Below are 18,629 nucleotides of genomic sequence, written 5' to 3'. Positions count from 1 at the left end.
GTGCAGTCAGCGATTCTAATCCAATACAATTCTTCTTCCAGAATCATTGACTCCAGCTTTAAGGCAAAGACAGTTAAATGGTCCTGCTGTTTCCACTGGATATAGACTTCCTTCCTGCTGTGATTCATCCTCATTCTCTTTGCCCACGTCTTCAGTTTATCTTTTACAGATTCTGCATCCTCAAATGTCCAGTGATGCACTTTGTCAGAAGTATTTATATTAAATCAAATGCTGGATTTTCAATTTGATGTGAGTTAGCTGAAGGCACCAAATAGTCAGCCGTATCTGCTGTTTTACATCATTGGGTCAACCACGCCTCGGCGACCCATTTAGTACCCATCTCCTTTTATGAAAGCTACACTTGTTGGAGAACTCTCTTTAATGTTCCTCAATAGAGTCCTGCAGGAATGACGTATTTGTCGAGGCCATTTGATTTTGAACTATCATTGAAAATATGCTCTGTAGCAAACACAAGTTTATGATACTTACACGTTTTCTTTAGCAAGATAATCTTTACAAATGAACACCACTCTTATGATTGTTTGTGGTTAAATGATATTTGTAGAAGTAAAACTGTAATGTTACTAAAAAGCTTCAAAATTACAGAGAGGGGTATCTACTGACGAATTTGATATCTAACATCTAACAAAAACCCAATAAAAAAAAACATTGACTTTGAGACAAATGCAGAAATGCTCACTCGTTGCCGGTTTGTAGGACTTTTTCCTGCGCACTTTATTGGTACTTGGCCTGAGTTGACATTCTTATCTTGATGTATCAATTTTAATTAAATTAATAATTTTAGTAATATTGTCTCAGACTTCATTTAAAATGGCATGATTCATTGGACAAAAAGTCTTGAAGCCACAAGGGGAGAAAGGATTGTGTGCTCTCTGGTGCAGTACAACTGGAGCGGGCCGGCATCAGACCGACTGCCTTGAACAAACAGCTTCAGACCAAATTGAATCAGGTGAAACAGATATGTCCTGCAGAGTGAAATTGTGTTCTGCTGGCAAGAGTAGCATTTCCGGTGTGGTAGCCATTTAAAATAAAAGTTCATATTTCAGAAGCTATATCAGAAGATTTAACTACAAATGTGATTATTTCATCAACTTATCCACGCTCCCTTACACGAGAAACGTTGTCTGATGTCTTGAGATATTTGATGAACTGAAAGGAGAGGACCATAGGAATCCTACATTCTGGTGTGGATGACGTTATTGGTAAGAATGAACCAGTGCAGACACTCTCTTAATTGTATAATTTGTAATCAAATGTTTATATATGTTAACTATATATAACATTTATGCTAGAGTTAAAATCCAACATGAGAGGAGTTTGGGATTTTGCACAGGTCTTCTGTCAACTAAAGCCGAGGAAATTGCACTTCCATTTCTCCTGAGCAGGTGGAATCACCTCCCCGATTCCAGGTCAAACTGAGTGCAAAATAGAGAGCTAAGAAAATATATTGTTGCCTTTCAAAATGGTTGTCAATTGACTCCGAGCTCCTTTTTCCAATGAAAATATTTGTAGACTCAGGGGCTGTGCAACACTGTTAGGCAGACGGGAAAAAAGCCTGTCTCTGTTTTCATCCTGCTGATGGTACCATGCTTTAACTCACCACATGACTCGTGTATTTCATCCATAAGAATCATTTATATTCAACGTTTATTGTTTTTGGACATTGATTGCTCTAATGTGCCCTTATACAAACACCGCCCCCCACCCCTCTTGGGCAAATTAGTGATTAATTGTGTTTCCCATGCACTGACGGAAAGGTTTCTGTGCTGTCCTGTTGGAACCACTGCATTTGTTTCAGCCATAAATTCCATTGGAAGCATCCGGCATACTTGGCCTCATGGGTCTCTGCTTTTGATTTCATTGCCCTAGTAAAAGACAAAAGTGCACACAGTGGATTTCCAGATCCTTCATATCATATTTCCCCCATTACAGTAGAATACACTGGAGCTGTGCTGTAATGGCAGCACATATGGGTCAGCCATGTTAACTATTTGTTGTGAGGGGGGGTTATACACACACGTCACCGAGACATGAAGTCTACTTCTTTTATAATCCCAAATGAAGTGCATTTATATAGCAGACGTCTAGTGGGGACGTCACAAAGTTCTTCACAATAAAAGCAACAGACGTAACCGTGCTGTGTAGGTTCTGTGATTTGTAGCATTGATTATTGTATGCAGTAAACAAGCTAGACAGAGTGAAACCACTAATGGTTCACAAAAATCCATAAAACCTGTGTTTGCAATATTTAGACATTCATTAAAATTCATTCAAATCAATTTTTTAGCTTTGTCATGTACAGTGATTGTGTGTTTCCCTCCGACACACTTACATATACTTTACATCTGTACATCCTGCTGTATCTATAAATCAGAGGTGCATAATCAAACATACAGTAACATGGTGAATACATTGCGGTCATGTTGTGGCTTCAGGTGTAAAGACAGCTTTGAAACCATTGTATATGTGAGGGAATCATTAGGGTTTGAGTAGTAGGCTCGGTATCAGTCATGACTAAATGATGCTTGATTTGCCCCAAAATAATTGGCCTCATCCAGATGCATTCTGAACTTTACTCCCATCTGCCTGCATCATAATGTGTAAGTATGTTGGTAATGATGATGTTAGTACAGATATCTACTGTCGCGGCCAATTTATATCTCACTGAAAACTGCATTATTTATCAATACCATATGGAGAGCGAACCGATGCTATTCTCAAGGCTTTTTAATGCAGTCGGTCATAATGTGGACAGCGCACTGTGCTGAAATTCGGTCTATTCGACAGTTAAATAATAGATGATGAATAAAACCATTTAATTTGAATTAAACATTGCAGTATCTCTTCAATTCAAAACAAATATTTAATTCCACTGTATAACTTAACCAAAAGATATTTCCTTTTCACAAACTCAAATTAAAATGAGATTATGTTGTGTTTTAACAGTATTTTTCACTAAGCTGCACTGTTGCAAAAAAGACAGCTGGCCGGTAAAATAAACACATGCTTTTCCGTCCATTCTAATTAAAAAACAATTCTTTTGCACAGTTTTTAGGAGGATTTTATCAAGTATAGAGGTGCTGGCTAAGGCTGTAGCCCAGCATAGCAGGAGACCTACTTATTCAGTGAAACAGATGATATCCAGTTCCTCTGCATGTGTCTTTAAAGTCTAGGTATATTACTGTCTGCAGGGCTACCGCACAGGCAATGACTTGCACTGAAGCTACAAGAAGAACAATTCACCCATTAACCAAGGTGTTTAAGCTGAATTTAATTGTGATGTATTAATTCATTTTGGATTAGATGTAGTGCCCTTTAAGTACAGTCAAGTATAAGACTTGATAGTGGATGCCTGTTCTGTAGAGATTCCAGACATGCAGCTGATTTTGACAGAAACCTGCTATCTCATATCTATAGTCAGTGCTCTCGTACTTACATCCCAATCCAATAGACCCCTCCAATCAGTGGGATTAAGTTTTAAAAATCTTTAAAAAAAAGAAGAAGAAAAAAGCATCTTTACTGGTAGAAAGCCCAGCTATGAGCTGTTCACCGCCACAGAAATAGAGCTCTTTGTGCTATTTCTCCATCCCTGTGCTCTCTTGGCATATTAACGTTTCTGTTTTTCAGAGACATCCGGTGCTTGTTTATGGATCAACATTTTTCTTTTTGCTGCTGTTTGTGTAGCCACCAATATCTTTGCCAAGACTCTTGGACTCCATTGTTGTGTGACAAGAGACAGGAAAGCTCATTATCAACAATGCCTTCAGTTTCAAGTTTTATGACATAGTAGCGAGCAGATAAAAAAAGCTACCATGGTGACAGAATAAGAAAGCGGCAATGTATAAGAATTCAGCTCACTTTCAGAGGAGATCGGCAGCACAGAATAGCAGCATTTCCACTCCTGAAGCATGGATTGTCTTGAGTCTGGCTACTCTTTTGTGAGATATTGCTGAGTCTGTGTCAGGTCTCAGCTGCTTTCTGAACAGTATGCTGAGCTCAGCTTTGCTTGATGGTGAACTCAGTTTGATCCCTATGCCTCCACACATCTTCCATCCCAAGTCACCGTGACCAACATGAAAAGTAGTATATAAAAAGATGTTCACACTGAGCATCACTCGTGTTAGAAATTAATTATAGTCTCTTTAATGATGGGATCCTATAACTTTATTTGTATCATAAACTTCATCTATATATATATATGTCTGTCTGTCTGTCCCTCTATCCATACGTACATCTGTCTGTCTGTCTGTCTTGTTATCCATCAATTATTGTCTATCATTGCAAAGCCTTTACTTAAAATTACTTCACTTATATATTTCGGCCTGATTATCCTCTGAACCATGGACACCATACTGTATCTCATTATTGCTTCTCTTCTTTCCAATTATCATATTTTCAGTTTCAATATTTGTGTGCAGTATTTTGTACTGTCGTATTTTAATGTTTCTTACTGATTGGAGTGGACATGGTTGTGTGGACTTGCACTCCCTCCAGCTAATACGCCAGTCATGGTGCTTTTCTGCTCCTGCCTTTGGCACTGCTGGCTAACTATAAAGCACTGACATGTGCATCCAGTCTGTCTGTCGTCAGGAAGTAGCTCCAACTGCATTGTGTGGAGTTGAGCAAATGATGAGTGGATGACTGGGAATACACCATTATTTCATTTCCTGCCACCATATCAATATGACTGGATCAATGCACTGCGAATCCTCTGCTATTTTAATCAGGAGTTCAGTATAATACATAATCACATTGCATCTTCCTCTCAGGCTTAAACTTGAAAGCTATTTATTCCAAATGAAGGCTTTCCACACACTACCCATACATATATTACAGAACGCGTGGAGCTGTATGTGTGTGTCGGTGTGTGTTTGTGTTTATATATTCTTTGTAGACACAGTGTAAATACTTTGCCTCCATTTTTCTATTCCAGCCAGGAAGTATGACAGTGGCGAATCTCTTAACATCACCAGCATCACAAGGGACCAGGCTGGAGACTACGAATGCAGCGCTTTAAATGACATCGCCTCTCCTGACACCAAAACAGTAAAAGTCACAGTCAACTGTAAGTATATGTCTTTCTTCTTCCATGCTTCCCATTTTTCCCCGACCCCTTGCAGACACATGACAGACACCGGGGCAGTCTTCAATTATACCAGTGTCATGCCCCTGACGGTGCACTTCAATAAAGTACACCTTTTAGAAGTTTGGAAAAGTAAAAAGCGAGAGCGAGAAGAAGTTTCCTTAATATTTAATGTGAGAATTCCCTTTTTGTCTGTGCATGTAGGTGATTAATTCACACTAAGGAAAGGTCTGACTGTTCTAAGCACTATTCCATTATGCAGGTAATGAGTCTTTCAAAAGAGTGAGGAGACAGTAATGAGGAGCCAGGGCATTAATGAATGATACTGGGCTTGATCTGTCGTGGTCACATGGAAATCACCACTCGCAAGTATGAGCAGGAATGGGTGCTTCACAATCATTGCCATTCCCTCTCCTTTTAAAAGTGCTCCTTTACTTTGCTGTTATTCATGGAGATTTTTCGCATAGATGCCCTGTGCTAAATCTCACTTTTGGCAAAGCTTATCATGCATTTGGCCTCAAAGACGGAAAGAGAGGAAGAGTGAAAGAAAAAGCACTCCTGGCCCAGTTACTGAGTCATATCCTGAAAGCTAATCATGCAAGTTTCAGGAAATAGTTATTTTTTTATACACCATATTCAACATCTTTTTTAAGCAACTTTAAATCCAAAAATTCTTCAACTGTATTTCCACCTCTCAGAGTTCATACACTTTCATTCTAGCTGTGTTATAAAACCAAGTATTATGGCCATTATTTGTGTGTAATGCCTGGCTCTAATGAGCTGGGTCTGAGAGGAGTTATAGATGCCAGTTATTTATAGCTCAACTGAGACGTGGGTTCAAGGATGAAAGTGCTTTGAGTGCCTTTCTGCTGCAGAACAAAAGAGATATTCACAGTGATTGATAAGGCATGTCATAGTCAAACGCCGTATTTTAAAGTGAGGCGGCGGGGTTATGTGGGTTTTGTATCCAAACTGAGTGAATTGATTAGGAAGACTTTCCTTTGCTGTCAGGAAAAGTCACCACAGCTTGAGCATCGAAGCGATACTTTGGGTGGGAGTATGCTGTAGTCCGTCAAGTGTTAAGGCAGTATGTGCCCGCTGCCCAGAGTTATCTAAAGCTTACAGAGCTACAGAGCTGTTCCCGTCATTGACCAGTTACTCATTCTTTATTATTGGCGTGTATCGCAGAGGAAGAATTGTCCAGATATCTTTTGTGGACTCTTTTAATAATTTTAAATGGTGGGTTGGCTTATGAAAACTGTTTATGATGCCTGTTTAATAGGATGTTTTACATAATCCTTTCGGTATTGGAGAGATTCACTTGCTGAAAAAATGGATACAAAGGAGGTAACTGTACATGCTATAAACTCTCGCATTCCTTCTGCCTCTGGGACTGAACAATCGAGGTACGGTCTAATTGTATCACAGGCCTTTGTTGGAAATGCCTGGATTGATTATAATTTATAAAATATAGACAAGTTAGAATATTTTCATCAAAAACAGCAGCAAGGAACCTGAGTGAACACACTCAAGAGTTGCACTTTACATGAATAGTAAATGTCTATTGAAAAGCATTATCTGCAATATCCATATGCTTCTTTTCAGAAACTAAGCAAAACAGCATGCTGCAATATCAATGACAATGTATCTTTTAAGAATCCAATGGGTTTTGAAATGATTTCATGAGCCTGAGGGCTAGGAGAATATCGTATCCCATGACGTAGCATGTAAATCATTATCCACTAAAGATGGAGATTATGTGCATGTTTAATCAGACTGTCTTGAAAGGTAGCTTGAGTGGAAAGTTATCACATATACTTTACCATGTCTTTCTGACAAGTCTTATTCAAAATATGTCTGCAGTAATAGTTTAGCAGCCTGTATCTCCACTAAGTGTAGAAGCTCCCTCCCACTTAATTCATGAATGTTTCATAATTCTTGACGTCCTGTTTCAGCTATGGATAACGTGTCGTTCCATAGTCAGACTGTTCTGTCCTCACGAGCCCCTCACACATAAAGGGTCCTGTGTTGTATTGTGGCTATTTAGCATTCGAAGACTACGAGACCTGCATAAATAAATCATGTCACTGACATGAAAGCAGCACATGGCAACTTGAAATAGTCAGTGTTTTAGCTCTCAAAACATTTTGTAAATATGTTTTGTATTTTTCATGAAAGGTGCCTCGTCCTCCCTACATGGAGACTTGTGACATGTGCTCATTTACAGAGATAAGGAGCAGTATAAATGAATTAAAGATGTCCATTGGAGCGGCTGATATGGCCACAGCAGGCAGAGTTTGAGCCAGCTGGTGGCCACTCTTCACTGCCTCCTCTCCACCCCGGTGCAGTTCTCCCTTAGTGAAAGAAAAGAGAAGCATTTGGACCATATCCCAATCCACTGTATCATGCATGCTTTACTGTCACACATCAAGCTATATTCACCGAGCACCCAGGAGCGTGCGGTAGTATCGATGAGAGTCTGGTATGCCAAATACTAACTTAAAATAAAGACGTTAGTTGACACAGAAACTCAAACAAGAGATAATTACATAGCAAGAAGCATGAAATGAACGTTATTAAAAAAATATTACTTTGTATGGGCACATGTTCAGACAGCTGTTTTAATCTGCTGACAGAATCAGCCAGTGAACTTCATAAAGGTTCTCCTGGGAGATTCTGCACATCCCACTTGTCAGTCATCAACATGCAATCTGAAAGATTGTCAGGCAAATAACCCTTTTTAAGTTAGCACACAGAATGATGGCAGGAGATCGGGCTATTGGTCTCATCGACATACGAATATTCAGGTTTCATTGGATGGTGTTGTATAGGGATGTAAGAGGCTGTGATGATGTACATTGACCATGTCAGAGTATCGGCATTGATCCTCTCAGAGAATCCTTCTTTTACAGTCTTTCTCAATTGTGTTGGCTCATTTGTTGTTCTCAAAGCTCTAGGAATGCCGAAACAGTCAGAACAGCACCGTAGTTCGCCTGCAAAAGCTCAACCAAAACATTTAGGCCAACACATGCTTCAAAACATTGTATAATAAAATAATGTTACACACTAAAGCTGGCATGCTAAACACAAGTCTACTGTCGCTCTTGTCTGCCGACACACATTTTCCTATGATCTGCAATGTGAGGAAAGTAAAAACATTCTTGCATGCAGCAACTATCTCCTGCAATGTTCCTCTGTGATGTCATCACAAGCAGCATCCATTGCAGCAAGCAAAGACATCTAAGCTGCTTTCCAAATCACATACTTTCTAATTTTACTTGTAGTATATAGTGCAGCTACCCTTAAAAAATAACACGGTTGCATGCAACATCTTCATAATAACATCCTCCGTTGGATTCGGGAATGGATAACATGGTGGAAGAAACACCATCCGCATCCTTTGGCGGACAGCGAATCATTCCCTGATGACATTTGTGGAAGTTTACACAATACCACGCTATTACAAAAGTTGGCAAGTCATGCCTTACCAAACCTCTGTCAGGGATAAGATCTCTGTAGATGGTGTCCAAAACGTCAGCTCAGATTTCTGGGCTGCTACTGGGAATATGAGTACTCGCTCCAATCTCAGGTACGGGTCCATTTACCATTTACTGCGCCCGCGTTGGCCTGGCACATCTGTGCTGCTCTGGTGGCCTAAAACACTTCGTCCACGTCTTCTGCCTTTTGGCCAGATGGACACCAGCCTCATCCACAAACACAAGGGCGTGATAGAGTTCACCACCTTCTGGCTCCGTTAACAATTAACAACATGTCAAATCACTTCTAGTGGAGAATCATACATTTACAGCAAAGTAAAATGTTGTGTGTTCTTCTCTGCAACTTCAAAAAGTATACACAGGCCTATACTGTAAAAATATATATCGGTCATAATGAAGGAAAATCCATAACACAGTACAATAAACTAGGTGTAGCGCACACCATGGCTTTATCTGCACATGCTGGTACCGCAGCCTCATCACAGCTTCTATCAAACGGTACCTTGCAGAGTTGTTTTATGGTCATCTGATGTTTTTTTTAACACTATCTATTGTGGAGATGCTGGCAGAGTCGATAAGCTTGCTATTGTCCTCAATGGTTGCATTCTGGATACTCTGAGTGTAAGATAATGATTTGCTCCCAACATGTTGTCAAGCTATTGTTGAGGTGTAAACACTGCTCCACTGCCTCCAGCACAAGGTAGTTGCTGTAGTCTTTCACATTGGAATTCACACATATATATTATTACTATGTGTGCATTGTGCTGCAATGTATGTCAACATTATAACATGAGTGTCAGACATGCATTGACTTTTGTTCGAACGTTTATTGACTGTATTTTCTTTTACTCTAATTCTACTGTGTTTGGATAAATGAAGACTCTGTAGCATGGTTTACATTCGGGCCAGCCTCTGTCATTGTAAGGTCATGGTTAATTACATGGTCCACAATTATGGCCCATATTTGGACACCACAGCTCTATGTTTTTATACTCCTCTCTGCCTCTTCTACTATTCTGCTGATCCTAACTACTCTCCCTTGAGCAGGAATATGCCCCTGTTCATTGTTTACCTTACAATGTTTGGCAAAATCCATAATCATGAATAGCACCTGTCAACTAAATTGACAGAAGGCAAGATTGGTTGATGTAAGATTTGAGACACCCATTCATTAGAAAAGTTCAAGTTTCACCTTACAGGCAATTTACCAATTTAGCAGCATTACAAAATAAATAATCCATATTTCTGTAATCATATTCCTGGTATATGCCTGACAGATGTTGTCCATTGAATGGGCTATTGTGGACTATGTGATGACTCATACATGATTTGGAGAGTACAACTATTCGACTGAGACAGATCAGTTTTGATCAGCAAGATTTATTTAATTGGTGAGTTGGTTATTGCAAAATACAGACAATTGTATACTTCCTCATTTGTTTAAGGTGCAAATACACAACATTCAGAACATCAGCAAAGAACTATTTGCTATGTAAAGCTATTGAGGAGTAATGAATGGCCTCACAGATTATTCTTGCTTCATTGACATAGCCTGGCTGTCTGTGCATGCTTATAGTGCATGTTCATGCATGTGAGAGCGTGTCCCACTGGCTAGCTCACGACTAGCGCTGTGCACTGTCTCGTACGCTGATAATGCCGTCGTCAGAGCACCCAGCCTCTGACTCTCCGAAACACTGTCAGTGTGGTCAGCACTTTTGCCGTATAGTTTTCACTGTTAGTAAGTAAGTAAGATGTGAGCCGGCTGCTCAGCCGGCGCCCCATTGTGAGCCGCTGAGAGGCAAAATAATGCACCTTTTTAAAAGAACGAGAAATTGAAATCTGTGCCCAGTGATTTTGAGATTTGCTCATGTTGTTTTGAAAATGTTCATTATAATGAGAGAATTTTGCCAAAGCAAAAGCAGTCAGTCATGTCTGCAATGTCTCTTGTATCATTCTAATTAGACAGCATAGGACTGAGTATCACTGACATGTCATGGGTTAACAACAGTCTAATTAAATACATATCCTACCAATTTCTCTTTGTTTTCAAAACGATTCCTTTTTTTTAAGCTAGGAGTATAGGTGACATTTGGGCTAATTGCAGATTAAGGCTACTAATTAAAATAAGCAAACCAGAGTAATGAAAACAAATTTAAGCTTGAGCATGTTTGGAGTTTTAATAACACCAGACAGGCCATAACACTAAGCCTGCCATTTGGCCTTCTGTGATATGAGGAGTTAGAGGCAGAAGGTTTAAGGCATTGTCACTGTGCAGCTACTTCCAAGTGTTAAGTCCAGTTCATGTAACCTCTGTTGGAATTTCACAAAGGCTCAAAAGACTAAATTTATCAGACAGCATTAATTAAATGACTGGCCTGCCCTTGCGTCTAGTCTTTGTACATCAGGGGATGAGTGAATGACAACTGAATACCTTCGTGAGCTAAACCTGAAACATGGCAGTTATCCAGAGGGCGATGCTGGAATCAGATCAATGTAAAAAGCCCTGCTTGGCGAAAAGATATTTCAGCAGTGATTTTACCTGATGAAATCTGATCTCTGACCTACTTTTCATATTTACATATTCATCTTCACTGCAGGTGGGTGCCGTTATTGGCTGGAATTCTCACTGCACAGTGTGGCTCAAAGGCATAAATATCACATCTAGGTGGCTGAGTCGGAGGGATGAATGAGAAGGAAACAACCGTGAAAAACCTCCGCCTGGGATAAAAAGCCGGTGTTTGATTAATTAATGAAGCCAACTTGTTGTAGAATGAAGGAATTCATTACTAACTGCATACAGATAAACACAAAGAGAAAAACTGAGAAATCCAAGGTACCTGACCTTCCTCTGTAGTTTAGACAGGTAGAGCTGGCTCACTTCTTATTGAATGAGTGACACTGCAGAGTTTCAGCATCATGCTGCAAGATGGGATTTGACAGTTTGCACAAACTTTAGTCACACATGGAGAGTACACAGACAACCAACTGTCTCCTTGTGTTCCATCTATTTTGCTCGTCACTGTTTCAGATGCTTCAACCAAAGCTGTTTGTAACCACGCCAGATGTTCGTTGATCGCCCATGTAATAATCACAAAGCTGCCACGAGTCAATTTGAAGGAAATAAATGTGGAAAGAAGGTAGAACAGTTCATGCCATGTTATCATCAAAGAATTGAATTATTAATGCAGAATAGGAAGATGCTGGCATTTTTGGGATATCTGCCTCTTTTTAATTTATGTTGATGCAAAATGTTGTGTGAAGCCACTGTAACAGCCACATTTCTGAGAAAGTTTGAATATAATTTAAAAGCGTTGTCTTGACACATATTTGGACATTTTAAAGGGGCATGGTGACAGATTGGCAGCCATTTGATTGCCTGCTCTCAACGTGTCGATGCCGAACCTATTTATTTTCACACAAATAGTTGTTTGCTGCTACAATAATGCTCAGAACAATAAATACAGCTCCTTTAATTCAGTACCTCTGACAAGCGAGACTTACCTCATACTTTTTGCTTTGTCGATGCAGGGTTCAGGTTTAAACCAGCACAGGCAGCTCTGCCTCTTCAACATCACTTGTTTTCCTTCATGGCAAGGTTTCACTTGCTTTGCAGAGTGAAGCTGTGCCCTGTAGATGCTTCTGGGTCTGCCAGCCATTTGTACGCCTCCTTCTTCATCCAGCACCCCACGGCTGTGAATCCTGCTCACCTATTCACCATGGCCATTTATAAAAAGAAGAGCACTTCACTGTCTTCTCCTGCTTACAGTAATTTAAGTAATTTACCAACAAAACTGTGATCATTGATTCATTAATTACTTGCTATTATGAGCATGTGCACAAGAAGTGCTTTAAGCAATTACAGCCATAGTCTTGATAGACTTTTTGGCTTAATTGAAATGCAGGGGCTTACTGTGAATACTTCAGATTCTTTGCATCACCTTGTCTTTTGTTTGTTCCAAGCCCACCGGAGCCTCCAAAGCTCCCGTCATCTGTGCCTGTTTGGCATTCAAGCCCTGCCCCGTTAGATACACCCACACCGTGGCCCGCTCACTCCCCTGACAGAGGTGTTCAGGGGAGTCATGATCATCTCCGATAAATAAGAGGCTAAACCTCTTTACTTGTGATCAGGAGACACATCTTCATGACCCTCCCAGTATTGCAATGTCAAGTCATAACAAGAAAGTAAACATCTATTAGTGTAGTGTGAACGTGTTTGCACAGTATTAACATGTCTTATAACTGGAGGAATCTCTGTGCAATGTCACATTTACACAGCTGTACACAACATTAACATAATTGTGTGTGTGTGTGTGTGTGTGTGTGTGTGTGTGTGTGTGTGTGTGTGTGTGTGTGTGTGTGTGTGTGTCCAGACATGCCTCAGTGTAGAGATTGATCTCACTGGTGGATCAAAGGTAGAATAAATGTTTCATTCAACTGTTGAACAAAATCTCATACTCAATTGAGCATTTGTCGACAGTTTGCACTATCCATTGAAATAATGTGGCTTACAACTCGAAAGAGAAGGCTTCCTAGAATTGGATTCTGATCCAGTCCTAAGTAGAGTTAAAGCCAGTACCCTAGAGCTGTTTGGATGTAAATCCATCTCTCTACATCTCTCCAAAGCTCTTGTCTTGATTGCTATTTGGATTCCTTGCTGCATGCGAGGCATGAATAAGTGAGCGTAATCTTGATCTTCTGGAGAATAAATGTTCTTGTTTCTAGTTTCAAAACAGATAGATACGCTAACAGAAGTCCTCTGTTAGCGTAGTCTGCAATTATTTTCATGTGACTGATCAAAATAACTTGAATGATGTTGACGAAAGACAAACGTCTTAAACATTGCAGGCTTGCATCAAACTCTCTGTCGCGTGAATGTTTTGTGTGTTTACACAGCTAGAGATGACTTAGGGAACTCTCCTGTGCAATTATATTTCTGTGTGTTCTGGTTGTGGTGTGGTCCTCATTAGAGCAAACTCTACATCTTACACGTACATTTAGCAAGATAGGTGGGCATTGTTGTACCTTGAACCATTTAGTGTTTCACAAAGACAATAGATTGAATCCCCGGTGCTGTCGACCCACGCAGTCCTGCACACTAAGCCGGTTATTTATATGCCTTGCATTGTATAAAAAGAAGGGACACAATGTTCCCTCGCTCTTCTGAATAGAAATCTTAATTAATTAATAAATCTTGGCAGCAGAACCATTCCTCATCGACAAAAAACAGGACAATGAAGCCCACAGATGGCAGTGGGGAACAGTGTCTCTGTGTGTAAGCTGATAAGTCATGCACTGATGAGTCCATCTCTTAATTGCAATGAAAACTCATTTTCAAATCTGGCTGAAGAGGTAGGGTTATTAATTGATCTTTTAATTAAAAAGCTTGCGTTCTCTTAGTTCTCTTGGCAAACAATAGTTTGTAGCTAAATAAATCATATTCGGTCCTGAAGCGCACCAATTAATCATTAATAGTCACTGAGGATTGCTTAAGGCAAATGACTCGGGGAAGCCTTGTGCATTTAGGTGCAGTGCTCTCGGAACAAACCCTGTCCATTAATATTGGATGGCATGCAGGTTAACCATTTTATTTATCATTAACGTGCCTGCATTCATACACATTGTAGAGAAGTACAATTGGAGACATTGTCTTTGTTTTGATGACAAGCTCTGCATAACACAGATGTAATGGAAGTCGGTTTGTAATCGACCCACAACTGGCCATTTGTCACCCAGCGGGGCCTTACAGCACCCATCTTTCTGCCATGCCTGTGCTATTCCTAGACTGAACTCCTTACTCCCATCTGGTGGAATCACCAAGACGCGAGGCATGATTTACTGCACCACCACAGCATGTTCGAGGCACTAAATTACCTGGATTATTGGGCCTTCATGATTTTTAGTGCACTACTTTGCATTACTCTCCAAATCCTGATGGTGTATTGCGCAATATATGATGATATAGGACGTGCCAGCATGTTGAAATTGGAATTATTGGATTGGACTGGATTTTATGGCTGTGATCTGTCTTAACAGATCCCATTGCCAGGATCTAAATTGGAAAGACTTGATATTATTGATATGCATATAAAAGCAGACTGTTTTGGATCACCCACAAAATTATATTGGGCGTTTTCTCTCCAACATGTTGCAATAGTTTAATGACTTGAGTAGTGAGAAGGACAATTACTTGTGCCCAAACTATATATTAATTCTGCACATTTGCAGCATAAAACCATCGTCTGTTGAAGTTGTATGAGAGGTGCCCTGGATAAGAAGGATGATGATAAATGATCCATATGCCTGTGCATGAAGCCAAATCTGTCAAATAAGGGTTTATTTTAAAAGTTACCACTCCACAGTTACACCACTAGTAAGGATGACCTTTAGTGCCCACACTGTATGTTGATCTTAATAAACACAAATATATGTATTTACAGTTAGTTATTGATAGCTTTGTTCGTTTAATGTAATTTTGCTTGCCATAATTTTAACCAACTTTTAATATAGGACAATAATCCAAGTTTATTTTATTTTTTTTATTTTTTTCTCCAACTTTAAAAAAGGAAACCCAGCTACATGAAAGGAGCACATTCAGACGGACAGTTTGCCAGTGGTTTTGTGTTCTCAGTCCAAACATAAAAGCCAGTGGCTCTATGAGTGAGGTATTGACACACCTGCCTGGGTCACCGTGTCCAGTGTCCTAGTGACTGTACAGCGCGACAGCCGGGTCACCCTGGCGCTTTCAGAGGCTTCAGATAATCAATGGGCCCCGCACAATGACACCAATAGCGGATTACAAGGATTCTCTAAGCTTCTGTCGGTCCGCGGACTGCATTGATTTTGTCATACTTGCTATTGGCTTAAATGTCTGTCCTGTAGCACTGTTACAATTGTCTCTCCTGGTCCCCTTCCTTTTCCTAAAGTATTCTACGGCTCTTCTCTGGGGCACATTGTCAAATACTAAACACTGATGTTACGTTATCACTATATATATATATATATATATATATATATATATGTGTGTGTGTGTGTATATATATATATATATATATATATATATATATATATATATATATATGTATATGTATATATATATATATATATATATATATATATATATATATATATATATATATATATATATAAAAGAGGAAAACATATTTTTATTTTTGGTGGGTGTCCTCACCCACAGCTAGCACATACATCCAGTCAAGGTCTACTAAAGCCTGCCAGCATGGAATCCAGAGTTTCATACAGTGATATATGAACAGGAAAGGACCGAGCATCTCTTGATTCACTGTCTCAAATCCTTCGGATTATTCCGTATTTCTGTATAATTGGCACACGTGCATTGACATTGGCATTGGCAATATGTCTTATCTCAAACACATCAATATGTATGCTATAATAAAACATGTTGACAAGTACATGTATCTGAATATATATATATACATACATATATATATATGTATGTATATATATATATATATATATATACATACATATATATATATATATATATATATATATATATATATTAAAACTATCTTATTAAATAGGACTATTCAGACCTATTCATTGGATTTATTTGGCATTGTTTACAGTTTCGGAAGTTAGATTCCAGTTAGTACCAAGGGGTTGTTGTCCAAAGCTGAATCAGTCCACTCTGAGGTCATCCGTTAGGAACTTCTCCAAATGCAATTGGAAGTAAAGGTTTGCAGGCGTTTAGCCAAGCTGGATACAGGCTGCAGCACCGACTGACAGGTCTAGCTTTCATACATGGATGGGCAGTTCCTAAGAGTATGAACTTGTTCCATTACTCGTAGGCTTTTAATCAGGATCTGTATGACTGGCACAAAGTAATTTAGCTCGTATTGTATGTCAGATGACTGTGCATCTGATTGTGTGTAACGAGCTGTTTTGTTATTTGACAGGCCGTGGGGAGTCAAGCCAAGTCAACACAATACACAATGTCAGATTGAGCCCTGTACCTTATTATGATTGTTTCTCCTTTGTCCTGGCCTCTGGTGATTACTGCAATCGAGAAACGGGAAACCAGTCATGATAATACCAGTGGGCATAAACCCCTGTTTGCATTCACTTCTTTGAAGAACAGTCAGCAGGACTTACAGCAAGCACCACTTGTCCTCAGTCTTTAGAAGAGGGTCATTCTATTTTATTTGTCTACAGTGCAGCACTACCCTGACAATGGAACAGTTTACAATTATAACAAGTGAAACATTTTATTCTGCAATTATGTGTCTAAGGGAATGGCAAGAGTGCTGGACTTGTTTGTCCAACCACATGCCCTATTCCACAAAATGCCATTGTTGTAAGTCTATTTAACTTCAATTCATCAATTTAATTTCTCTCAAGGATGTTACTAGGAGCAGGGTAAACATTTGATGTACAAAGGACTGGGTTGCTTTAGAAACCGTCCATATGTAAAGCTGCCTTCATGACACTGGAAAGAGATTTGCAGCACATTGCAGCACATAAAAGGAGCCTCATTTTGCATTCACAGAACCTGCGTCTGCCATTGAGTCTTTGAACTTCCATTAAGCCATTTATTATCACAATGCAGTGCAATTCTTTTCTTTTTCTAGCATCGGGGATGGATGCCCTCTTCCCTTCAGCTCCGCCTCTGTAGACTCTGGGTGTCGAGTTTACACTATGTAACGTGTGCAATGACCAAGATGTCGGAGGTTCAACAACCCTCCTTCACCTGTGATTCATTTCTTCTTACGACTTTCACCTTTTTGTCAGATTGCCTTACGGTGATAATAACACGTTTGTTTCTTTTGACTGACCTTCCGACATCTCTGTTTTCTCCAGTTGCCCCATCCATCCATGAGATGAAAAGCCATGGAGTTGGTCTGGGACGCACAGCTCTGCTCAGGTGCGAGGCAGCTGCTGTACCTTCTCCAACATTCGAGTGGTACAAGGGTGAGAAAAGGTGAGCCCAGTGTCATTCTATGCGTTGTCCTGATAAAAACGACATTGCAACTTTGCATTTTTATTGTTAATAGTTATTCACAGAATTTTTGTTTCATTTTTTTTTTTTTTTTTACAACATATTGAAAACATTAATTCGGTAACAGATACTTGTGTGGCTCCACTTCATTTGCCTTTATTACTCTTACCTGTGTTTTACAATGTAGAATTCCTTCTCCTGCTGTACAAGAAGTGAAACGAAGTGACAAGCAAAAAAGAGAGTTTTGCTGTTTGTAAATGTCAATTTAAATGCATTGACAAATTGTATTATCAAGTCAATTGTTTCATAGCTCATCAGGTCATACTTGTTTGTGGACAAGTAACCGTGAGGTGTGGTCTTCATTTGTTTGCTTTTTCCCAGAGTCAATGCATTTGTTTGTTCTGCGTTCGTCTTCTGGAGAGGTCCCACGTAAATGTTCCTGCAAGAGTCATTTGTGCCTTGTCCTCACCTCGAATCCTTATAAAATGTTTGCTGGCAACCAGCTTAAATCATTCGCGACACATACATCAATCAGTCTAGATTCAAGTGTCAGTTCTTGAATTTACAAACCAAATTACCCCCATTACTCATCATTTACCCACTCCTTGTGAGCACAATTTCAATCATCAGCTCACACTGTGCTAATTGTAATTATGGGGTAGATTCAATTTATTCAATTGCTAAGGAGGCAAGTTGGCATGATTCTAGTCTTTACTTAATTCAAGGACTTGTTCTTTTTGTGACTTCTTACATGGCTAAATGGGGATTTCTTCATTTACTCCTCATTATGAAAAATACATTAGTAGAAAAACTTGGACACAGAACACGTGTAGCGTAGCATGGCATTAGCTCTGCGACTGCTCCGTAGCCCATTCACTGTGTATGGAGCGGCTCTGAGTTGATGCAGATATACCATCAGTGCAGCGCTGCTGCCAGCTCGTCTCTATCGGAAGTCGTGTGACAGTTTTGACAACCACATATTTCTGTTGACGTGTCAGTGCTTTCATTTTTCAATGGAAGTGGGTGAATGTTTACGTGTGCGTATGCAAGGGTG

The 18,629-nt window shown here is 39.6% G+C and overlaps 1 protein-coding gene across 1 annotated transcript in view; it reads left to right on the top strand.

Moving 5' to 3' along the window:
• negr1 (neuronal growth regulator 1) overlaps nucleotides 1-18,629 on the top strand; it is a gene marked incomplete at both ends in the record, with an annotated part of 129,774 nt that overhangs the window by 75,286 nt on the left and 35,859 nt on the right. Inside the window, 2 exons of the mRNA XM_079221033.1 lie at nucleotides 4,955-5,086; nucleotides 17,437-17,557. Of these exons, the coding sequence (XP_079077159.1) occupies nucleotides 4,955-5,086; nucleotides 17,437-17,557 (253 nt within the window). The remainder of the gene's footprint in view (nucleotides 1-4,954; nucleotides 5,087-17,436; nucleotides 17,558-18,629) is intronic.

This window comes from Taurulus bubalis (genome assembly GCF_910589615.1).
Source record: "Taurulus bubalis genome assembly, chromosome: 7".
NCBI lineage: Eukaryota > Metazoa > Chordata > Actinopteri > Perciformes > Cottidae > Taurulus > Taurulus bubalis.
This window is presented reverse-complemented; position numbering and strand designations above follow the sequence as displayed.